The sequence below is a fragment of the Bos mutus genome, chromosome 4 (assembly GCF_027580195.1).
Source record: "Bos mutus isolate GX-2022 chromosome 4, NWIPB_WYAK_1.1, whole genome shotgun sequence".
Lineage (NCBI taxonomy): Eukaryota > Metazoa > Chordata > Mammalia > Artiodactyla > Bovidae > Bos > Bos mutus.
In genome coordinates, this window is record NC_091620.1 from 74127901 (window position 1) to 74154192 (window position 26292).

Genomic DNA, 26292 nt, shown 5'->3' on the forward strand with positions numbered 1-26292 from the left:
ACTTGTTTGGCACAGGTTGAATCTAATGTTGGTTGTACAGAAAATGGCTTTTTTTTTGTAGTAAGCCCAAACTTTTTTCTTTTTCCTTTTTTGTCTTTCCTTTCTCTTTCTTTTCCCCTTCCTTCTTTCCTTTTCTCTTCCTATCTCCTTTTCTTTCTTACTCTTCTTTTTTTTTTTTTCACCCAAAGACCTTCAAACTACATTTACAGTTGGAATTTACTCTTTGGAAAATTCCCATAACTGGTTCAATATGCAGAATGCTTCTGAAATTCTTTCAGCGATAAATGTTAGATGAGGAGTATCATTCATGGAATTTTTTTTAGTTATGCCTTGCTCACTTTTTAATGGAAGTGAAACTCCATTATAAACAATGATCTTTCTTTTCAATGATTTCCTGGGATGATCCAGAGGGATGGTATAGGGAGGGAGGTGGGAGGGGGGTTCAGGATGGGGAACACATGTACACCCATGGCAGATTCATGTTGATGTATGGCAAAACCAATACAATATTGTAAAGTAGTTAGCCTCCAATTAAAATAAATAAATTTATATTAAAAATTTTTTTCGGAAAAAACTATTTCATTCTTATGTATCAGTGCTAGTACTCCATTCCTGGAGAAGGAAATGGCACCCCACTCCAGTATGCTTGCCTGGAGAATCCCAGGGACGGGGGAGCCTGGTAGGCTGCCGTCTATGGGGTTGCACAGAGTCGGACATGACTGACGCGACTTAGTAGCAGCAGCAGCAGCAGTACTCTGTTCCAGAAATCTGAGTATAGGCCAACTATCTCTATTCTTGAATAGACAAGGATATTTTGTTGCATTGAAAGGTCTTTAATCTATGTTTCAATTAAGCATGTTGTTAAAATTTCAAAGACAGACAATGCCTTTGATAAAATTTTTTCCAGGTTCAGAGATACGTGTATTCACAGCATCTTATTGTATGCTGAGGCAATCAATTCCTTTTCAGTCTGATTAAACTTTCCATAATATTAACCTTTCAATACAGATTACAGTGACTTAGCCTTGGTGGATTTAGAAGGGATCAACATTAGTATATTGTTGGTTAAGGTTGTTAGGCAGTCATGAATGAGTTTGCTTCTGTCCATGTTGTTTCAATTTATAAGAATAACTGTGAAAAGAAAGGCCTGGGCTGTAAGTCAAGTCACCTTAAATTAGGAAGTTCCTAAATCAGGGGCTTCCCTTGTGGCTCAGCCGGGAAAGAATACACCTGCAGAGACCTGGGTTCAACCCCTGGGTTTGAAAGATCCCCTGGAGAAGGGAAAGGCTGCCCACTCCAGTATTCTGGCCTGGAGAATTCCATGGACTGTATAGTCCACCAAGTCACAAAGAGTCGGACATGACTGAGTGACTTTCATTTCATTTCATTTCATTTCAAGTCAAGGCTAAGAAAATAGGCTGTGTTATCTTTGGAGAAGATGTCTCATACTACCTGGGAGGTCTAAGAAGGTTTTGTAAGGTAAAAAGATTTCTGGATAAATTTTAGAGGATGAATAAAAGATTTTTGGCAAGAGTCTTCAATGACAGGTGATAGGATGTGAAAAACTGGGGAAGGAGTGGCATGAAAGAAACCAGGCATTCTAGAACCTGTGAAGACTACTGTGTGGCTCAGTTACAAGGTGCCATGGAAGGTGAAGCTGGACATACTAGGCAGGGACCAGATCCTAAAGAACCTTTTAGGTCATTCTAAGGAATCTGACAGGCTGCTTTAAGTTGATGGAGAGCCACAGAAGGATGTCAAGCAGTTTTAGAAAGAAAACTCACACAATGTGAAAGCTGTGACTGCGTGGGGATGAATCTGGAAAGAGATTCCAATCAAGAGAGTGCACATTGTCCTAGGTTTAAAAATGATTCTTTAGGTTAATCTGTGAGCAAATTGATTCGTGAAATAATGAAACAGTACACTTGGGTAGGCGTTATAGCAACTATATTAAAACTCCTTTTCAGTCCTGTTTTGGAAACTTGATGGCAATATTCAGAATAGAAGCAAATTGTGAACTGAAAATTGTTTTGATTCACTCATATGTTCAAGCCATTATGACAGATGCCTTGTGGGGAATTAATTTCTTTTTAATTAACTATTTCTACTATTCCAAAACCTTAAAATCTATTTAGGTAGAGAGACTATAAGTATCTGAAAAGTAAATGTTATTATCTTTAAATAATAACTGTTGAGATTAACCCTATCTTCATATAGAGAATCTGAACCCTCAGGTAATTAAAGAAGTATGTATTCAGCTTGTCAATGGCAGCTCCCTGTGGTCACCCACTCGTCTTTCTGATTCCAGGGACTATGAGCTTCAGGTTCGTACATCACCGCAACACACACTTACTGTTAAATGGCTTGGGCAGCCTACTAGACAGTTGCTCTATGAATGCAGTTAAAATTAGAATATGGTAGTTTTTTTAAATTCATAACAGAGGCTGTTTCAAGCTCTGAATATGAACTTTCTTCATCTGGTAGAATCTATGGAGCTTTTCAAATGATAGATCGTAACAGTCCCTCTAATTTTAAAATTACTTATTTAACAGAGATTCTTGTTGGCAAACTTGCTCTAGAAACCTACGCATCTCCCAAGAAGATAAGTACTAATTAGAAGCTTATTCAAGAAATTGGTCTACTCCCCAGAACACTGAACAATGAGGATATTTTCTGAACTCTTCTGAAAAATTACTGCTAATTATTGAAAATTAAGTTGCAAGTAGTACCAACATAGTTATTAGCAACACAACTTTGATAGACTTCCTCCCAAAAGAGAGCTATAAATTGCAAAATATAATTCTGAAAATAAATGCCTGTCACCATATACCATAGCTATATATTATCATCAGTTCAGTTCAGTCGCTCATTTGTGTCTAACTGTTTGTGATCACATGGACCTGAAGCATGCCAGGCCTCCCTGTCCATCACCAACTCCCAGAGTTTACTGAAACTCATGTCCATTGAGTCAGTGATGCCATCCAACCATCTCATCCTCTGTCGTCACCTTCTCCTCCCTCTTTCCCTTTTTTCCCAAGGAGCAAGCATCTTTTAATCTCATGGCTTCAGTCAGCATCTGCAGTGATTTTGAAGCCCCCCAAAATAAAGCCCCTCACTGTTTCCGTTGTTTCCCCATCTATTTGCCATGAAGTGATGGGAACAGATGCCATGATCTTAGTCTTCTGAATATTGAGTTTTAAGCCAACTTTTTCACTCTCCTCTTTCACTTTCATCAAGAGGTTCTCCAGTTCTTCTTCGCTTTCTGCCATAAGGGTGGTGTCATCTGCGTATCTGAGGTTATTGATATTTCTCCCAGCAATCTTAATTCCAGTTTGGGCTTCATCCAGCCAAGCATTTCTCATGAGGTACTCTGCATGTAAGTTAAATAAGCAGGGTGACAATATACAGCCTTGACGTACTCCTTTTCCTATTTGGAACCAGTCTGTTGTTCCATGCCCAGTTCTAACTGTTGCTTCCTGATCTACATATAGGTTTCTCAAGAGGAAGGTCAGGTGGTCTGGTATTCCCATCTCTTTCAGAATTTTCCACAGTGTGTTGTGATCCACATAGTCAAAGTCTTTGGCATAGTCAATAAAGCAGAAGTAGATACTTTTCTGGAACTCTCTTGATTTTTCGATGATCCAGCAGATGTTGGCAATTTGATCTCTGGTTCCTCTGCCTTTTCTAAATCCAGCTTGAACATCTGGAATTTCATAGTTCATGTACTATTGAAGCCTGGCTTGGAGAACTTTGAGCATTACTTTACTAGCATGTGAGATTGAGTGCAATTGTGCAGTAGTTGAGCATTCTTTGCCATTGCCTTTCTTTGGGATTGGAATGAAAACTGACCTTTTCCAGTCCTGTGGCCACTGCTGAGCTTTCCAAATTTGCTGGCATATTGAGTGCAGCACATTCACAGCATCGTCTTTTAGGATTTGAAATAACTCAACTGGAATTCCATCACCTCCACTAACTTTGTTCACAGTGATGCTTCCTAAGGCCCACTTGATTTTGCATTCCAGATGTCTGGCCTTAGGTGAGTGATCACACCATTGTGATTATCTGGGTCGTGAAGATCTTTTTTGTATAGTTCTGTGTATTCTTGCCACTTCTTTGTAATATCTTCTGCTTCTGTTAGGGTCATACCATTTCTGTCCTTTATTGAGCCCATCTTTGCAAGAAATGTTCCCTTGGTATCTCTAATTTTCTTGAGATCTCTAGTCTTTCTCATTCTATTGTTTTCCTCTATTTCTTTGCATTCATCACTGAGGAAGGCTTTCTTAGCTCTCCTTACTATTCTTTGGAACTCTGCATTCAAATGGGTATGTCTTTCCTTTTCTCCTTTGCCCTTCACTTCTCTTCTTTTCATAGCTATTTGTAAAGCCTCCGAAGACAACCATTCTGCCTTTTTGCATTTCTTCTTCTTGGGGATTGTCTTGATCCCTATCTCCTGTACAATGTCACAAACCTCTGTCCATAGTTCTTCAGGCACTCTATTAGATCTAATCCCTTGAATCTACTTGTCACTTCCACTTTATAATCGTAAGGGATTTGATTTAGGTCATACCTGAATGGTCTAGTGGTTTTCCCTACTTTCTTCAAATTAAATCTGAATTTGGTAATAAGGAAGTTCATGATCTGAGCCACAGTCTTGTTTTTGCTGACTATATAGAGCTTCTCCATGTTTGACTGCAAAGAATATAATCAGTCTGATTTTGGTATTGTTCATTTGTATGTCTGTTTCAGTGATGTCCATTTGTAGAGTCTTCTCTTGTGCTGTTTGTATTTGCTATGGCCAGTGCGTTCTCTTGGCAAAACTCTATTAGGCTTTGCCCTGCTTCATTCTGTACTCCAAGGCCAAATTTGCCTGTTACTCCAGGTATTTCCTGACTTCCTACTTTTGCATTCCAGTCCCCTATAATGAAAAGGACATCTTTTTTGGGTGTTAGTGCTAGAAGGTCTTGTAGAAAGACAAATATATCATGGGTTAAAAATTGAAGGACATAACCTCTAGGGTCTTTTAACTTTGCGTTACTGTGATTTTAGTAATTTTGGAATATATAAATATACTTTTATATTTATATTTAGATGTATTTATTTATGTTTATACATTTATATTTTGACTATATATGTATATATTTAAATGTATTTTATATAAATATATTCCATAAAATATTTGAAATAAGTATTGTGCTTGTGTAGTAAACCACATGAATTACTACATTAACTCTGAATGTGTTCAAAGTAAGCTTGCCCTTATTGAGGAAAGTCACAGCCTGGGGCTATTCATGTGTAAAAGCAATGGAACTTGGGTTCTTGGTGGTTATCTGGGCTTCTGCTTTTTCTTCCCCACCAAAATAAGGTGCTAAGTAGCCGACCCTTAAAATCACCTAACCAGGCACCTATTGTAGGATGCATATTTTTAAAATGTGATCTGAGGGATTTAAAGATTTGTATAGGAAGTGATGTACATGATGATTATCTATCTGTCAACACATATATTTGTGTCCTTGTATCCTAGGACTTGGACTGTAGTGTAAATAAGCTTGGCATCCGGCATATTTGTATTTGGTAGGAAATAAGAGAGATGCAAGGGATCTGGGGGCTGATGGAGGAAATGGGGCAGAGCTCAAAGGGAACTGTAGTGAGCTGAATAGAAGCCAAAGGACTCAACACTGTGAGAGAAATGATCAAGAGAAATGGACTGAAAAGTTGGAATAGAGACCACAGTCTCTAGGAGGCATGGATTTAAAGATTAGGCCCAGAAAGCAGAGTCTCCTCCAAAAAAAAAAAAAAAAGATGGAGAACTACCTTCAAATCTTTGAATCAATCAATGACAATTTAATGTAATAGTTATAAAGTGAGATACATTATTTTCTTGGGCTCAAAAATCACTGCAATAGTGACTGCAGCCATGAAATTAAAAAATCCTTGCTCCTTGGAAGAAAAGCTAATGACAAACCTAGTCAGTCAGTTCAGTCACTCAGTCACGTCCGACTCTTTGAGACCCTATCAACCACAGCACGTCAGGCTTCCCTGTCCATCACCAACTCCTGGAGCTTGCTCAAACTCATGTCCATCAAGTCAGTGATGCCATGCAACAACCTTATCCTCTGTCATCCCCTTCTCCTCCTGCCTTCAATCTTTCCCAGCATCAGGGTCTTTTCCAGTGAGTCAGTTCTTGGCATCAGGTGGCCAAAGTATTGGAACTTCAGTTTCAACATCAGTCCTTCCAATGAATATTCAGGATTGATTTCCTTTAGAATGGACCGGTTTGATCTCCTTGCAGTCCAAGGGACTCTCAAGAGTCTTCTCCAACACCACAGTTCAAAAGCATCGATTCTTCGGCACTCAGCTTTCTTTATGGTCCAACTCTCACATCCATCCATGACTACTGGAAAAACCATAGCTTTGACTAGATGGACTTTTGTTGAAAACAGTAATGTCTCTGCATTTTAATATGCTGTCTAGGTTTGTCATAGCTTTTCTTCCAAGGAGTAAGCATCTTTTAACTTCATGGCTGCAGTCACCATCTACAGTGTTTTAAAAAGCAGAGATATTACTTTGCCAACCAGGTCTGTATAGTCACAGCTATGGTTTTTCCAGTAGTCATGTATGGATGTGAGAGTTGGACCATAAAGAAAGCTGAGTGCCGAAGAATTGATGCTTTTGAACTGTGGTGTTGGAGAAGACTCTTGAAAGTCCCTTGCACAGCAAGGAGATCAAACTGGTTCATCCTAAAAGAAATTGGTCCTGAATATTCATTAAAAGGACTGATATTAAAGCTGAAGTTCCAATATTTTGGTCACATGATGCAAAGAACTTACTAGAAAAGACCCTGATGCTGGGAAAGATTGAAGGCAGGAGGAGAAGGGGACAACAGAGGATGAGATTTTTGGATGGCATCACTAACTTGATGGACATGAGTTGAGCAAGCTCTGGGAGTCGGTGAAAGACAGGGAAGCCTGGTGTGCTTCATCCATAGGGTCGCAAAGAATTGGACAAAACTGAATGACTGAACAACATAAAATGAGATCTTGACATTCAGACTGCCCGAGTTTGACTACTGACCTAGTACCAGTTACAAGACATTAAGCAGCTGAAACAATAGTTCTGTGTCCCAGGAAAATGAGGGTAATAGTACCTACCTATTAGCATTGTTGTTGATATTAATTGACTTAATTTACATAGAACCCTTACAACAGATATAGAGCCCTTACATATATATATGCATGATATATGTATATGTATGCCTTCAGTTCAGTTCAGTCGCTCAGTTGTGTCCAACTCGTGACCCCATGAATCGCAGCACGCCAGGCCTCCCTGTCCGTCACTAACTCCCGGAGTTTACTCAAACCCATGTCCATCGAGTTGGTGATACTATCCAGCCATCTCATCCTCTGTCGTCCCCTTCTCCTCCTGCCCCCAATCCCTCCCAGCATCAGAGTCTTTTCCAATGAGTCAACTCTTTGCATGAGGTGGCAAAGTACTGGAGTTTTAGCTTTAGCATCATTCCTTCCAAAGAAATCCCAGGGCTGATCTTCTTTAGGATGAACTGGTTGGATCTTCTTGCAGTCCAAGGGACTCTCAAGAGTCTTCTCCAACACCACAGTTCAAAAGCATCAATTGTTCAGCACTCAGCTTTCTTCTCAGTCCAACTCTCACATCCATACATGACCACTGGAAAAACCATAGCCTTGACTAGACAGACCTTTGTTGGCAAAGTAATGTTTCCGCTTTTGAATATTCTATCTAGGTTGGTCATAACTTTTCTTCCAAGGAGTGTCTTTTAATTTCATGGCTGCAGTCACCATCTGCAGTGATTTTGGAGCCCCCAAAAATAAAGTCTGACACTGTTTCCACTGTTTCCCCATCTATTTGCCATGAAGTGATGGGACCAGATGCCATGATCTTAGTTTTCTGAATATTGAGCTTTAAGCCTTATACGTACCTATATCAGTCACATTATTATTATTACTACTTTTATTTCTCCCAAGCAGAGGACTTCTGATAATGACATTGAGCACATAGTTTGCTCGTCAATCCAGTTTGAAACTGCTGAACCCTTTCTTCAAACAGCAGTAAATACTTAGAACATATATTTGAACTAAATGCTGTAGATGAATTAATGGTGCCTGAAGCATTTCCTGCAGCCCATCCCTTGGACTCCCTTGGAGACCCCTGGGCACACTATAGAGCACATTTTGAAAACTACTGATGCAGTGAGAAGAATCCAAGGCTTGGAATCAAGACCTGAAATTAGGTTCTATCTGCCATTATCAGGCCATATGACCTTCAGCAGATGCACCCTGGGCGTCTGTTTCTTATAAAGAATCAGACTAGATCAATGGTTTTCAAACTTTTCTACTTCAAATCCCCAAGTATTCCAGGGAAGAATACCAGGAACTTTTGGAGACTAGGCCCCAGGGGGCATGCTAGCTGAAGAGAAGGAACCCAACAACTTCAAAAGCTGGGGCTCCCCTGTTCATATATAGGAATTGTGTAATATTTGTTTGAAAAATGAGTAACACTGCTAAAGAAATTTTGACTAGATGATAAAAATTTATTCAGTTTTAGTTGTTCTATGCTAAGTTGCTAAGTTGCTTCAGTCATGTCCGACTCTGCAACCCCAGAGACGGAAGCCCACCAGGCTCCCCCGTCCTTGGGATTCTCCAGGCAAGAACACTGGAGTGGGTTGCCATCTCCCTCTCCAATGCAAGAAAGTGAAAAGTAAAAGGGAAGTCGCTCAGTCATGTCTGACTCTTAGCGACCCCATGGACTACAGCCCACCAGGCTCCTCCATCCATGGGATTTTCCAGGCAAGAGTGCTGGAGTGGGGTGCCATTGCCTTCTCCTTAATTGTCCTATAGTTCTTAGAAATTCATTCATTGAACTGCAGTAGCAAAAGTAAGAGCATGAATGAAATTCTAAATCTGAAGAAATTGAGAAGTAGAGGAAGTTGTCTGGACTATTTACAGGGCTCTGTGCAGTGACCAATGTATATATCAATATCTCTGATTTCCAGCGAAAACGCAGAACCTCTGTGACATGAATTTTATTTGAATACTTTGGCTCCTTCGTGTTCAGAGGTGCATACACTGGCACAATGATAACTAAGTGTGTGGACCAATGAGAAATATTACCATAAGAATATTATATACTTATAATCCAAAGAGAACTAAAATGAATGATTGTTTAAATACTGTATATTGCAGGACTTTTCTTGGTTGTTAGTGATTTCAGAAAATATATCCCTTCCAAAGTAAATGTCAAATTAAAAATCTACATTTATAATTGCTGTTTTGCTATCGGAAGTATCTGTAAACTTGGAAGCTCTTGACTAGATTGAGATTTGTTTAGTAAATTAAGTTTCCACGTTCTCTCTGGAAATAAAGCTTGTAATTAATTTATGGGTCTGTGGGTCTTGTTTATGGCTTGGATTGGTCCTTAATTTAGTCCGTCTCATTTTCAGCTTGCTAAAAGCAATGAAAACCATATAAATACATGTGACTATATAGGGAGAATGGTAGTATCTATTTATTTGTGGTTTCAATAATGATTAATATGCAGTAGTAAGGGCTGATTACCCTTATAAATATCACATAGAATGGGAGTTGAAGACTGCCCAGTGATTTTTCTCTCCAGTTATATCTCTCTCCCACTATTAAAAACTCCCACTACTGTGTCATTGTTTGTGTGTGTTAAAGTATAATATTTTCAGTGTCACAGATGAAATGTGTTAGCTTGGAGCAGTATCACCCATTAACACTTCAGCATGGCTTAGTTTATCAGATTACTTCCAGAGACTCGGGTCCTAGGGGACTGACACTAGCGATAGTAACAGTCCAATGCGGGACAGAAATCAGTAAGGTCTGCAGCATGGAGGAGGAACATGCATCCACCTGGAGACCAGAATGGGGATGTTGGGAACCATGAGTCCTAACAGGCTGGACAAAGGGCAAGATGTCGATTGAGGGATGCACATATGGAGGGGAAATGCAGAGGCCAAATACTGTGTTTTGTGACCTAGTCCAGTGCCTTGTACATAATCCGTCTTCAGTAAATGATGGCTGAATCAAATTGTTTTTGTCCTAGGCTGGTTTTGGTTAGAACTAACGTTGAGATCTAATGTTAATGCATTTTAGTTATTAAAAAGATTTTGTATAGATTATTTTCGATTATTTTCTGAAATCAAATTTCTTATGAAGAGGCATAATTTCCTGTTTTAAATTTGTTTAGATAATACATTGTGTACCAAGAGAAAAAAAATCTTGTTTAAGAAAAAACACTTCAAATATAAAGCATAAATAATTCTTCCTCTAATAAGACAGTTCCTTTTATAGCTATTGAATAACAAATCTGCTACAAGGATTTTTTTTTTCATGAATCCATATGTACAGCTCTGATTAGAGGAGGTAAAAGATTCACATCTTCTTCAAATGGTAAATTAGACCCAGTAGGGGAAAAGGTGTATTTTATTATGACAGACTTTGTATTATGAAAGTGCAGAATAGGCCTCTTAAAAAAAAAAAAAAACCTTAAAAATGTATTTCTTGGTCTCAAATCTCTGTGTTATGATAACTGTTGATATCGGAAAGGAGTACATTATGGGCATCTTCCTCCAATGCTAATATCATTATTGTACTACAAAACATTTTATATCAAGGTCTCCTGAAGAATAATTTTAATAAACATCCTTTTTATTCTTTTTTTCCTACCCAATATTTGCTCACATCTGCAGTTTTCAGAATAAACCACAAATGTTAGAACATCTTTACAAAGTAAAACCAACCAGAAGATAATTCTCAACCCAGGTGCCTTGGTTTAAGCCTTGACTCTCTCATTCATTTTCACCTCTGTTTAGATGCACTCATTTTTTAAAAGATCATGTCCATGTAACATTTCAAAATAAGGTTTTAAAAAGTTTAAAAATACATTGTTATCATCAAACTTATTACAAGATTGTGTTAACCTTTTCCTATTCATTTCCAGGGCTACAGCAACACACAGGGGCCAGATTATCTTCAAAGATGCTTTAGCCCAGCAATTGTGTGAACAAGGAGGTAAGAATCATCTTCGACTACTTCATATTGGTTGTGTCAGAATTGTTCATGGTAGGTCCTATTTACTGAGTAAGCATTTCATGACTGTTACTTGATCATATGCTTTGAAAATGGAGTTATTGACCCCTTACTGCTAAGTCGCTTCAGTCGTGTCCAACTCTGTGCGACCCCATAGACAGCAGCCCACCAGGCTCCCCTGTCCCTGGGATTCTCAAGGCAAGAACACTGGAGTGGGTTGCCATTTCCTTCTCCATTGACCCCTTAATATATCTAATAATTATCTTGTTGCTACTTACTAATAAAGATCTGTAGACTTCTGAAGATACTAAGTGTGAGCACAATAAACCAACAGGAAATTTATCTTCTTCTCATACTTTTTTTTCTTAATGAATTATGTTTAGTTATCTTGGAAATATGAATCTTAGTTATTTTAGAATTTTACAGAAACATACCTGCTTAATTTACTACTTAAATTTTTTATTAACTTTGTCAAAAATGTTTATTGCTTTTAATATTTGATTATGTTATATATGAGCATTGTATAGCATCCATATACTTGTTTCAACCATGTGCACTATTAATTTCAGATGCAGCATCATTTTAGGTACATTAGGTGTACGTTAAGTAGTCACATTAAGCTTTGTGACTGCCTCATACACATCCAGACTCTCACAAAAGTCTTATACCAAAGTCTTATAGATGCACATATGTAAATGCATGCATGTGCATGCAATGGAAAGGTAAATACCAAGGTCTGTGCCCCCACACAAGTTTATTCCCACTACCTCTCGAGCTTCTATCCAACTTTGCTTGTGTCTTCATTGTTGTATTTACTATTTAACATAGAACTTTCTTATGAAAAGTGATGGATATCATCCTTAAGAGACTGAGCTTCTCGAGTATAGGAGCCATGCCTTAGTGCTCTTTGCTGTCCCAGAAACTGGCACAGTGCTTAGCATATGAGCCTTTCCAAAAATGTTGATAGGCTGAATACAAGTTTTTCCTCAGCCATACATATATTCCTTGATTTAAGCATCCTGACAATTAATATATTTGAAGCCAGTCTTTGTATATATCATCCCAATTTCACCATCGTCATGGACATATTGTCAATTTTTGTTTACAGAGTGATATTTGGGGGAAACTTGTTAGCTTAATTACAGTAGTGAATTTAAAGGAAATTTCTACTAATTATCTCTCTGCTGAAGAGATTCTAATGGGTTTAAGAGAGAAATGAGGAAAATTATGTGGCTTTTTGAAAGACTTAAGATAGTGCTGTTTATTATTTGTAGTAATATATATATCACTAATATAGCTTCATCTAAGTAATGTGATACTTGATAACTATTACTGGAAAACTTCTGATTGTTTATATAATAACTCAAATTAGAAAACCCCACTCTAATTCTAGCTGCAGATATATTATCAGTATTCTTAGTTTGTTTGAACAGATTTGTATTCTGTGACCTTTGAGAATAGAAAAGTGTGATAGCCTTTGTAGTAGGCTGAAGAAATCTATCACACTGTAAATCTTTTTTCAGACTATAAAAGTGTTCAGATTACTGAAAATATAGAACACCATATATATTATATGTATCTTCTCCTGATTCTATGCAGTTTTCTGTCCAGAAAATTGCATAGAGTCAGGAGAAGATATGTCTACTTTTATTAACATTTATCATTGCCTAAAATCTGATTTATTTTAAGCCTTGAACTTTTGAGCCTCTTCTGTTGTACATAAATTGTTGGGATTTGATTGATTTGAAATGAAAAGAAAAAAAAAACAAGAAAAATCAGTGGGAAAAAATTCTCAACCAGTGAGGAAGAAAGTGCCTTACATAGTAGTGTTATGCCTAACCATAATTTACACAATGGTAGATGGGTATATTATTAAAAAATGCCTTTCAGCCCAGGACCAGAGGAAAACATTGAGCTTTGCAACAGCACCTAATCAACTGAACTCATATCAGTCCATCCAAGATAAGGTGGAAAGAATACTAATAAGAATGATGGCTTCTTGCTGTCAGGAATAATAAAGGAAATAATTGGTGCTATAAAATATATATTTATTTTGGTCCTATCTACTTCTGATTAAAACATTAATTATATCCTCAAATAAAATAACATAAATTTAACACGTAATAATTTCCTATGGATTGGTGGGGAATAGCCAAGTATTAAAGAGGGTAAAATGACAGTCTCTGTATACCACAGGACAGTATCTTTCAATCCCAACATATTTGGTAGTTTTTTTTATTTCACTTAAATTAAGGAATTTAAACAAAGCAAATTTTGCTTTGTGGAGCTTGAGTATAGCTATTATTACAAGATGATTACTGGCTAAGCATATTAACTACTTTTTATTGAAGTAGAGTTGATTTACCATGTTGTGTTAATTTCTGCTATACGGCAAAGTGATTCAGTTACACACATATATATGGTTTTTCTTATATTCTTTTCCACTATGGTTTATCCCAGAATATTGAATATATTTTCCTGTGCTGTACAGAAGGACCATATTGTTTAGCCATCCTATATATAATAGTTTGCACCTGGTGGCTCAGGCAGTAAAGAATCTGCCTAAAATGTGGAAGACGCAGGTTCAATCCCTGGGCTGGGAAGATCCTCTGGAGAAGGGCATGGCAGGCCACTCTTGTCTGGAATTCTTTCCTGGAGAATTCCATGGACAGAAGAGCCTGGTGGACTATAGTCCATGGAGTCACAAAGAGTTGCACACGACTAAGTGACTAACACTTTCACTTTTACAAGCATATTTTTTTTAAAAAGTGAAAGACTCAGAAAACATACTGACAGTATGTTAGAAGATTCCCCCTCTCTCCTGCTTCCTGTTAGATCAGGGGGATCAGGGGCTATCCCCTCCTTGGGGAATTGTGTACTAGCCTCCTCCCTACTTTCCCTTCTCCCACTGTCTCTGTACTCTGTACAGAGCTGCTAATATGGAAATAGGATTCTATCATTACTCTGCTTCGAGCCCTTCAATATCTCAATTGGAGGCAATAGTTTATCATCAGAGGAAAATCACTGCTGCTGTATAAGAATTCTTGACAACCTGGCCTTAGAGTTTTCCTCCTCTGCTTCATTTGTTGTTATCCTTTCATTTCTCTTTAAAATTCCTGGAATGCCTGTCTCTCAATCACCCATGTTATTGGCACTCTGTACTCTTTGTTTTCTTTGTCTGAACGACCCTTTTTCATCTTTTTGTCTTCTTTGTCTAGCTCAGGGTTTCAGATCCTGCTTAGGTATTACCTTCTCCTGAAAAAAAAAAAAAAAATCTTAGATCCCTTTTATGCTCCTCCTTGAGCTGGTCTTGGCAACTCTTATGCATGGTGACATAACTCTCAAAGCCCAGTAATAATACAAATGGAAAACCTGCCAGCATTGCTGTGTGCCATAATGCACGCTAAGCACACCACAAATATGGACTTGTTTATACTGCAACCCTCTAAAGAAGGAACTGTTATTATCTGCACTTGACAGATGAGGAAAAAAAGGTACAGTGAGAATAACTTGGTTAAGATCTCACAGTTAGAAACTGATCGAGCTGACATTAGAGTCCAGGCAGTTTGGCTAATAGTCCATGATATTAGCCCTCACATTACATTGCCTATCAAAGAAGTCTGTTACTTAAGCATGCATTCATTCATTTGATAAGTGATATTTAATACTGTAATAAGAACATTAGCATACATGCCTTGTCTGTTGTTAGCTATAAGTTCCTTGAGAGTAGTAACTGGGCTCTTTATTACTAAATCTCTAAAAAGTGAAAGTGAAAGTTGTTCAGTCATGTCTGATTCTTTGTGACCCCATGGACTGTACAGTACATGGAATTCTCCAGGCCAGAATACTGGAGTGGATAGCCTTTCCCTTCTCCAGGGGATCTTCCCAACCCAGGGATCAAACCCATGTCTCCTGCATTGCAGGTGGATTCTTTCCCAGCTGAGCCACAAGGGAAGCCTACTGAATCTCTAAAGCCTTCCACAATGTCCGTTGGATAGTGTGCACCCAATAAATGTTATTGAATGAACGAACAGTTAAAGTAATATGAAATTGGACTTCAACGTATTAGCTCTGAGAAGCTGCTTTCCCTCCGACAGGGCTCTCCAGCAGCCTGCTGAGTAGAGAGGTAGGCTGGAGAGCCACCAGCATATGGATGCTGAGGAGGCAATGTACTCATCCTGAGAGTCCCCCAGAGAAGGGAGGAAGAGGCTAGTGTGGAATGTTAGGGATTGCAGGGGTGGGAGAAAGAAAGAATTCTGGAGAAGGATCAAGCTTTAGAAATGGGAGTCCTAGGGAAAACATTTCAACATGGGAGAGGCATTCAAAAGGGACAGAGGCTTCCAGAAGAATGGAGAGGAGAACAAGAAAGAAGCTTTAGAAATTTTCAATCAACAGGTCATTGGCAATTTAATGCGAGGATGGTTTCGAGAGTGGCCAGACCACACGAGGCACTTGGTTGCTTGAAAAGCTCTTGCCTAAGCTTTGGAATCCAACAGTCAAGAGAAGTGGAGAAGGCAATGGCACCCCACTCTACTACTCTTGCCTGGAAAATCCCATGGATGGAGGAGCCTGGTGGGCTGCAGTCCATGGGGTCGGGAAGAGTCGGACATGACTGAGCGTCTTCACTTTCACTTTCCACTTTCATGCATTGGAGAAGGAAATGGCAACCCACTCCAGTGTTCTTGCCTGGAGAATCACAGGGATGGGGGAGCCTGGTGGGCTGCCGTCTATGGGGTCGCACAGAGTCAGACATGACTGAAGTGACTTAGTAGTAGTAGTAGTAGTAGTAAAGGGAAGCAACTGTTGTGAGTTGAGAAGTAAATGTGAAACATTTTTTAATTTGAGGCTTTGACAAGGGAAACTATTGATTGTTCTTGCTCCCTAATGCTGCAGCAGGGGCCCCAATAAAGACTTGCCTGAAATAAAGAAATAAAAATAAAGTTGAGGCTTTGAAAAAGTCTAGTATTAAAAGAAAGGAGAGAAAGGCCACTGAAGTGGAAAGCAAGTTCAAGGGAAAGATGGATTCTCTCTTTGTCTCTATTTCTCTCTCTGTCTCTGTCTCTCTTTCAGACAGTATTTATAGACTTTCACTGCCTTGTAAGACTTTCATTGTCTTGTAGAGAGAGACCATCAGGAGCTCACCTAGAATTGAACAAATTGGATTTAGTACTCATTCCAGAATAGGAGAAGGAAGATATGCAGGTGACACCACCCAAATGGCAGATAGCAAAGAGGAATTAAAGAGCCTCTTCCTGAAGGTGAGAGAGGAGAGTGAAAAAGCTGTCTTAAAACTCAACATTCAGAAAGCTAAGATCATGGCATACAGTCCCATCACTTCATGGCAAATAGATGGGGGAAAAATGGAAGCACTGACAGACTTTATTTTCTTGGTCTCCAAAATCACTGCGGATAGTGACTGCAGCCATGAAATTAAAAGATACTTGCTCCTTAGGGAAAAAACTATGAAAACCTAGACAGCATATTAAAAAGCAGAGATATCACTTCACTGACAGAAGTCTGTATAGTCAAAGCTATGTTTTTTTCCAGTAGTCATATATGGATGTGAGAGTTGGACCATAAAGAAAGCTGAGCACAGAAGAGTTGATACTTTCAATCTGTGGTGTTGGAGAAGACTCTTGAGAGTCCCTTGGACTGCAAGGAGATCCAACCAGTCCATCCTAATGGAAATCAGTCCTGAGTGTTCATTAGAAGGACTGATGTTGAAGCTGAAGGAAGCTCCAATACTTTGGCCACCTGATGTGAAGAGCTGACTCATTGGAAAAGACCCTGATGCTGGGAAATACCGAAGGCAGGAGGAGAAGGGGCAACAGAGGATGAGATGGTTGGATGGCATCACTGACTCAATAGGCATGAGTTTGAGCAAACTCCGAGAGATAGTGAAGGCGAGGGAAACCTAGCATGCTGCAGTCCATGGGGTTACAAAGAGTCAGACACTCAGACATGAATGAGCGATGAAACAACAACAGCATGATTGGAAAATTATGAAAGCAATCGTTATGATTATTTGGGCCTATATTTTATGATTTTGGTTCAAGTTTAAAGAGAAGGAGCTTTTCTCTGAATTGGATATTATCAGCAAGTAGGTGTATTCTGTGGTTGAGGATCTCAATAAATCTTTTCCAGAAGGAAAGCAGAGCAGAGTCAAGCTAAGACTGTAACTGATAAAGAAGCAGCAGTCACTTCTATCAGCCAGGAGAGAGGGACACATGGTGTATTGTGAGTTGGACAGTGTTCTGGTTGTGCTCACATTCAGGTGTGATTAGAGTGGTCCTGTGTGTATTGACCCACCATGATTATAGAGTGGCTTTGTCTGAAGCTGATGTTCTGTGAGATTGTTTCTGTTTGCCAGAAGAGCACCATGGCCCAACTGTGAGTGCCAGGCCAGCTTCTGGATGTCAAGGACTGCTTTTCCTTTCTTGAGGCCTGGGGGAGAATGATGTTAATAGATGGTCATTGTCTTTTGGGTTTAGGCTTTATGAGGATTTTTGAATCAGAAAAATAGGTCTAGATCCAGGTTTTGTGTTACCAAACTCTCTAGAATCTCTGGCACAAAACACAAGCTCAGTAAATGAGAAGGGAAGGCATCTTGCTCGAACAAAATTGTATCCGGGGTCAGCCTATAGGTAATAAAAAGACTAACTAGGTAAGTGTGGTAAGATTACAGATGTGTATTTTTTTTCTTTGAAGTTATCTGCATTTTCTGTTTTTTATAGTGAGTTTTAGTATTATTCAGGTTGTAATATTTATCACTAAAATAATGAATATAAAGTTATACTTATGAAGGAGGGGGACAACTGCTGAGGCAAGTAGGAAAAATCACTTTTAGGGACTGAAGGAAAATTCTGAATTACAACTCCCATGTCTCTTCCTCTGTGAGGTCTTTCCTGGCTCCCATAATGTGATTGGTCCATGTTGTCATGATTGTTTGTTTAAATACTCAAGTCTGTCCCCTCAACCCTTACTTGAAGCTTCCTAAATCCAGCAACTATGACTTAATTTTTTGTTTTTCTTAATATCTAACAATGCTTGGCATAAACAATATACTCTGTAAATGTTTGCTGACCTTATACTTTATACATTTTAAAAATCTGTCTCTCCTGAAAAAAATCTTTAACTCTGAACTTTTGCTATAAAACACCATGAGGCAGTGTGGCTATTACCAAAGCAATGTTCCCTATACTGACCTTGGGTTGAAATTATGAATTGTTGCACTAAGAAATCTGAAAACTGTTCACATATTTTCATCTAAAAACTAATGAGTCCTCTGAATGCTCTTGGACATAAACCATACTGGGGATTTTATGTCTTTACCTTGAATCCCAGGGTCCCAAGCAATTATAAGCACCTATCCAGTTGAATTCTGCTGTCAGTTGTAGTGCAGATGAGGAAGCAGAGTTTTCTCATTTCCAGTCTGGAGTGGGGGTAGGCAGGTGCCAGGTTGTATACTCCCAGTTGTTTTGGAAAGTGGAAGATGCTTAGGTTCATTCACCAGCAGTAGAAAATAAAGCAGGGAATTCATTTAACATACAGTACTCAACAAGGATTATAGAATGCATACTATGTACCAGACTAAGCTAGATCTTGGGATATAACAGTGAACAGAGTAAAGATCCCTGCTTTACTGAAGCCTACATTGTAGTGGAGACGATAGACCGTTAACATGAGATATAATAAATGCCCCCTTCATGGATCACGGACTTGCTGTCTAATCATCTATCCTCTGCTGCCTCATCCTCCTGCTGTCTTCAGTCTTTCCCAGCATCAGTGTCTTTTCCAATGAGTCTGCTTTTAGCATCAGGTGGCCAAAGTGTTGGAGCTTCAGCTTCAGCATCAATCCTTCCATAAATATTCAGTGTTGATGTCCTTTAGGATTGACTGGTTTGGTCTCCTTGCAGTACAAGGGACTCTCAAGAGTCTTCTCCAACACCACAGTTAGAAAGTATCAGTCCATGAGTGTTCAGTGCAAACTCCAAGATATAGTGAAGAACAGAGGAGCCTGGCATGCTGCAGTCTGCAAAAAGCTGGACATGACTTAGTGACTGAACAACAATATATTAAATGAGTAAATGTGACACCGTGTTAGAAAGTAGTGAGTGCTATATGGAAAAATAAGAAGACCTAAAAATAGGGCAGGGTAAGATAACAGAGTTGGGTGGAGGGGAGAAAGGCAGGCTTCAATTTTAAATAGGGTGGCAGGTAAGTCAGGCAGGCCTCACTAAGGAGATAACATTATAGCAAAAACCAAGAAGGTATCTGCGGGATTGTCCAAAAATGTCATTAGGTGATATCAAAGACAGATATGGTAGTGTTTTATTAACTACAATTCTCAGTCTCATCTCAGTTCAGTTGCTCAGGCATGTCCAACTCTTTGTGACACCATGGAGTGCAGCACACTGGCTTCCCTGTCCATCACCAACTCCAAGAGCTTGCACAAATTCATATCCATCAAGTCAGTGATGCCATCCAAACATTCATCCTCTGTCGTCCCCTTCTCCTCCTGCCATCAATCTTTCCTAGCATCAGGGTGTTTTCAAATGAGTTAGTTCTTGGCATCAGATGGTCAAAGTATTGGAACTTCAGTTTCAGCATCAGTCCTTCCAATGAATATTCAGGACTGATTTCCTTTCAGATTGACTGGTTTGATTTCCTTGCAGTCCAAGGGACTCTCAAGAGTCTTCTCCAACACCACAGTTCAAAAGCACCAATTCTTCAGCACTCAGCTTTCTTTAAGGTCCAACTCTCACATCCACATGACTGCTGGAAAAACCATAGCTTTGACTAGACAGACCTTTGTTGGCAAAGTAATGTCTCTGGTTTTAATATGCTATCTTGGTTGGTCATAGCTTTTCTTCCATGGAGCAAGCGTCTTTTAATTCCATGGCTGCAGTCACCATCTGCAATGATTTTGGAGCCCAAGAAAATAAAATCTGTCACTATTTCCACTCTTTCTCCATCTATTTGCCATGAAGTGTTGGGACCAGGTGCCATGATCTTAGTTTTCTGAATGTTGAGTTTTAAGCTAGCTTTTTCTTTCATAGATATTTACTTTTCACTTGCTTCATCAAGTTAAATTCATGACTTGAATTTAAATCTGAGTAAAATTGCATTTTAAAGACATCCCCCCAGTTGTCTGTCTTCAGTTCAGTTCAGTTCAGTTCGGTCGCTCAGTCATGTCTGACTCTTTGCGACCCCATGAATCGCAGCACCCCAGGCCTCCCTATCCATCACCAACTCCCAGAGTTCACTCACACTCACGTCCATTGAGTCAGTGATGCCATCCAACCATCTCATCCTCTGTCATCCCTCCTGCCCCCAATCCCTCCCAGCATCAGAGTCTTTTCCAATGAGTCAACTCTTCGCATGAGGTGGCCAAAGTACTGGAGTTTCAGCTTTAGCAACATTCGCTCCAAAGAAATCCCAGGGCTGATCTCCTTCAGAATGGACTGGTTGGATCTCCTTGCAGTTCAAGGGATTCTCAAGAGTCTTCTCCAACACTGCATGCAGTTCTAAAGCATCAATTCTTTGGTGCTCAGCTTTCTTCACAATCCAATTCTCACATCAATACATGACCACTGGAAAAACCATAGCCTTGACTAGATGGACCTTTGTTAGCAAAGTAATATCTCTGCTTTTCAATATGCTATCTAGGTTGGTCATAACTTTCCTTCCAAGGAGTAAGCATCTTTTAATTTCATGGCTGCAGTCACCATCTGCAGTGATTTTGGAGCCCAAAAAAATAAAGTCTGACACTGTTTCCACTGTTTCCCCATCTCAGCAGTGGCCACAGGACTGGAAAAGGTCAGTTTTCATTCCAATCCCAAAGAAAGGCAATGCCAGAGACTGCTCAAACTACCGCACAATTGCACTCATCTCACACACTAGTAAATGAATGCTCAAAATTCTCCAAGCCAGGCTTCAGCAATATGTGAACTGTGAACTTCCAGATGTTCAAGCTGGTTTTAGGAAAGGCAGAGGAACCAGAGATCAAATTGCCAACATCCGCTAGATCATCGAAAAAGCAAGAGAGTTCCAGAAAAACATCTATTTCTGCTTTATTGACTATGCCAAAGCCTTTGACTGTGTGGATCACAATAAACTGTCTGTCTTAGTAACTTTAAAACATATGCAAAGATTTATCTTGTTTTACTCTGTAAAGAGTTAAAACTTTTATATGTCATTATGAAGTGTGTAAAACTTTGCAAGATCAGATATTAACCAAAATATAATTATATGGCTGAGAGTTGAATTTTTTGAGTATTTCAAAATGGAAAAAAAAATGGATTCCATAGCAAAATCAACTCAGAAATAGCTGTATAATAGTATTTGTCTGCATTACTGCAAATTCAGTCACTTTCATGAACGAGTCTTTTCAGTATATAAAGTTGCTTGAGTCGCAGTTGGGCAACTAACAGTTGACAATGAAAAATCATACAGCAAAGATTCCAACATACGTTTGTATTATCTCAGTGCTCAGCTTTCTTTATTATCCAGCTCACATCCATACATGACTACTGGCAAAACCATAGCTTTGACCTCACGGACCTTTTTTGGCAAAGTAATGTCTCTGCTTTTTAATATGCTTTCTAGTTTGGTCATAGCTTTTCTTCCAAGGAGCAAGCATCTTTTAATTTCATGGCTGCTGTCACCATCTGCAGTGATTCTGGAGCCCAGAAAATAAAATCTGTCACTGTTTATTTTCTTGTCTAAAGTCTGTCACGATTTATTTTCACTGTGAACTACTGTTAGAGGTGATCAAAGCAAAACATTTAGGCAATTTCAGAATTGACTGAAAACCTGAAGGAAATAGAAGAAACCAATATTTTGCAGAAATTACTATCAAACAGTCTAGAAAGAACTGCTACAGACCTAATCCATATCCCTCAGAATCATGCAAAAAGTATCTGCTGAAAATGTTAATGATGTCTTATATACAGACTGGGATTGAGGAATAATATTTGAATTTACACTCTTGTTCCAGATCTCTAGTTTCCTTATGTGTAGATTAGCAATGAAGCCAGGGAAGTTAACTTGACAAACGGTACCCCACTTATAAGTGGCACGTGTTGTGTTGTGTGCCGTGTTATGTGGCTTCAGTTGTGTCCGACTCTGTGACCCTATGTATTGTAGCCTACCAGATTCCTCTGTCCATGGTATTCTCCAGGCAAGAATACTGGAGTGGGTTGCCATGCCCTCCTCCAGGGGATCTTTCTGACCCAGGGATTGAACCTGAGTCTTTTGTGGCTCCTGCATTGGCAGGCTGGTTCTTTACCACTGGAGCCACATAAGAAGCCCGTAAGTGGCAGGATTAGAATCCAGATCTCTGGCTGGCCTCAAGGTTGGTTCTGTTTTACCAAATAGATTCTTAAATTTTAAAAATCCAACATTAAAAACCCTTGGGAGCCACTACTTCAAAAAACAAGATCACTACTGTTGCCTTAATTCCCTGAACACCTAGAAGAGAACACATACTTTTGAGCCCTTGTGAGACAAAAGTAGCAAGTGTGAAGCTGATATGAGTATATCAGCATGGTCACTGCTGATCCAGCCGTGAACACAGATCATGGTGGAGGTGGGGGCAGGGAGATTACAGCATGTATGTATATTCATTGGCCTGTGTGCTTCTTGGCATAGACTCTTCAAACATACACATCGATTATTTAGCAAGGCCAGATGGCAGACTTAACGGCCTCCAATAATTGTGCCTTGTAGTGCCCCCAAAGGGTGCATGCCATTTATAAACCATGCTGGAATTCTCTGTTGTTGGGTTGATGGAAGTGGATATAACCAAAGGCAAATGTTTTATGTCAGGAGGAACGGGGTCAGGCTTACAGTTGGAGCAGTAAACCTTGGCTACCTTCTGCCAGGCACAGCAGTTTTTCTGCTGTTCATCACCCTCAGAACAGTCAGGGGTAGAAAGTGTGCCTACGTTCTCTGAGGGCCACTGAATCATGGTGGTGGGAAGTGTATTTATTTCATTCAGACCTGAACTCAGGAATTCTTTAATCCTTTTTAGTAAGAATTGGCTAAAGTTTATTTAAACTGTGAAGTGGAGAAGATTAAAAAGTTCAATAAGTAAGTCTATAAAGTGAAGGAGGTGATTCTTTTAACCTCTCAATGTGAGGTGATGGATATGTTCCTTAGTTTGATTGTGGTAATTATTTTAAGACGAATATGTGTATACATCAAAGCATCAAGTTGTGTTTCTTAATATATACAATTTTTATTTATCAATTACATCTCAGTAAAGCCAAGGAAAAAAGAATACCTTTTATACCCAAATATTAGATGAATTGTAGGTCAGATCTACTGAAATTTTCCATTGGCTATTTTTGAGTGCTCAGTAACTTGTATTACTAAATGCCTATCCAGTATCTTGAAATGCAATTTTTTTATTAATTCAGACAAAACAAGTAAAAATTGACTAATAATCAGAATTGAGTTTCACCATATCCATTTAGATTGATAAGTGAAAAGTAATAAATGATGTATTTTACTTGAATGTGCCCAGTGATAAAACTTCTGCTAGCTAAAGACATCTGTTTTCCCCATGGCTATTTTGTAGTTTACGTTTCAGTTTAGCAGTTCCAACTGCTATTTCTGAGATTCTGCATTTTGTAATTACAAACAAAGAGAACTGAATTAGGATGCTTTGGTAAAATCACACAGGATCCCCCAGTCTTTCTTCAAGTCTTACAAACTACCCAATAGGGGAAAGAACTGATGTCCTCCTGGGGCAATGGCTGGCAAAATGTGTCCCTAAGTGATCCTGACAACAGACAAGATTAAGGGAATGATAAAGAGAGAACTCACTGGGGCCACAGTAAAATTCCTTGCCACTGGCTCTAGGTGGGTCTGACTCCTTTTTTAATTTCCTGAAGAATGGTGTTTTGGACTGATGCTGTTTATGCTAAGATGATTGAACATAGATTTAAACAACCTTCTTTTCAGTTCTCAGGGCTATATACATTCCCTCTTTGACAGCTTTATCTAGTCCAAAGTCAAAATATCAAGATTTATGCCCGAGAAGAATTTGACATTGAGTTCTTTTGGATGCCTACAGAAATACACTTTCTACTCAAGCTGCTGTATAATCTGCTAGAGTCCCCCATATTTTGAAGGAAAAAACCTAGGATTGGATCTATATAATCACTTGGGAGAGAGCAAAGCTGTTGTAAACACAGATAAATTACAATTTTATTTTAGCTCTTGTGAAATATTATTTCATGTAACCTATTAATCCAACCTTATTTTTACATTTGAAGATTCAGTTGTTTAATGTAACCATCAATACAGATTTTCATAATCTTATTTATAAGCATTGGAATTCATTAGTATTAATTCATGCATATTATACTGGGTCCCCTATGAGCATATGTGGAATATCATACCAGACGCATGGGAATTGAGTGGCAATATAAGGCAGTTTCACATCCTGTTCATAAATAGCTTATAATATAGATATTGTTAGTCCAAATATAGAAGAAAAAGACCAAAACACATTTACAGAAAAGACATAAGGAGGAGGGTTCAGGATGGGGAACACATGTATACCTGTGGCGGATTCATTTTGATATTTGGCAAAACTAATACAATTATGTAAAGTTTAAAAAAAAAAAAAAAAGACATAAGCTCAGTGGAATGGCATTACCCCCTTCTCCTCTTGAGACCTGAGTCAACAGTTTTGCCTTCTCTTTCCCATATTGTCAGCCTTTTCCTCTTCACCATCCCCTCCTCCTCAGTGTTTAAACAGGCCAAAGCTACTGCTGCTTTGAGCAGGAATTCTCTGTCTAAATGCGAGTACTTCTCTGACCATCTTTCTTTCTCACACTCTAGCTTCTTGAAAGAGTAGTGTGTTTTCTCAGGCTTTCCTACTAACTGTGCCACCTGACCTCTCCTGCCAACTGTCTATGGTAACAGTCATCCTCTAGGTCAATAACCCAGTAGGTGCCAACCAATCCAGAGGACTCTGATCTTCACCCTACCTGACTTCCTTGCTCCTTCTCAGTTTCCTTAATGAGTTCTCAAACTTCCCATGGATATATTCTGGAATTGGGAGTGGTCTGTCTAGTGACTTCTTTTAGACATTTTTTATATTGTCCCTGGTAATCTCACTCACACCTGTGATTTTCATCTCCTGAGCTTTGTGCATTTGCTTGGTGCTTACTCAGAGAGTCTGTAACACAAAGAGGTTGAGAGAACAGAGTTTGGTGCTATGTACCCCTTGGTTCCAATTTCTAATTTGGTACTTTCTATCTGTGTAATCTTTCAAAGCCTTGAGTCCCTAACTGTAAAATAGAGAAAATAATAGTACCTGCATTTTCGGTCGTCCCATACCGTTCCCAAGATCCTGGCACAATATTCTATGTCCAGAAGAAACATAGTGAAGTTGTGAGACTTAAATGCAGTAAAGATGTGCATAGCACACTGGCTAGCAAGTAAATACTCTATAAATGTTAGCTATTGTTATTGTTCACCATTCAGAAAACTAAGATCATGGCATCCGGTCCCGTCACTTCATGGCAAATAGACAGGGAAACCGTGGAAACAGTGACTGACTTTATTTTTCTGGGCTCCAAAATCACTGCAGATGGTGATTGTAGCCATGAAATTAAAAGACGCTTACTCCTTGGAAGGAAAGTTATGACCAACCTAGATAGCATATTAAAAAGCAGAGACATTACTTTGTCAACAAAGGTTCATCTAGTCAAGGCTATGGTTTTTCCAGTGGTCATGTATGGATGTGAGAGTTGGACTATAAAGAAAGCTGAGCGCTAGAGAATTGATGCTTTTGAACTGTGGTGTTGGAGAAGACTGTTGAGAGTCCCTTGGACTGCAAGGAGATCCAACCAGTCCATCCTAAAGGAGATCAGTCCTGGGTGTTCATTGGAAGGACTGATGCTAAAGCTGAAACTCCAATACTTGGGCCACCTGATGGGAAGAGCTAACTCATTTGAAAAGACCCTGAGGCTGGGAAAGATTGAGGGCAGGAGGAGAAGGGAATAACAGAGGATGAGATGGTTGAATGACATCACCAACTCAATGGACATGGGTTTGGGTGGACTTCCGGGAGTTGGTGATGGACAGGGAGGCCTGGAGCATTGCAGTCCATGGGATCGCAAAGAGTTGGACACGACTGAGTGACTGAACTGACTGATTATTATTGTTGAGCTTCCCAGGTGGTGTTAGCAGT

General features: G+C 39.2%; 1 protein-coding gene across 1 annotated transcript in view; it reads left to right on the top strand.

Annotated features, from left to right (window-relative positions):
• RELN (reelin) overlaps positions 1–26292 on the top strand; it is a 549751-nt gene that overhangs the window by 216739 nt on the left and 306720 nt on the right. The window contains exon 4 of the mRNA XM_070369659.1: positions 10993–11063. Coding sequence (XP_070225760.1) covers positions 10993–11063 — 71 coding nt within the window. The remainder of the gene's footprint in view (positions 1–10992; positions 11064–26292) is intronic.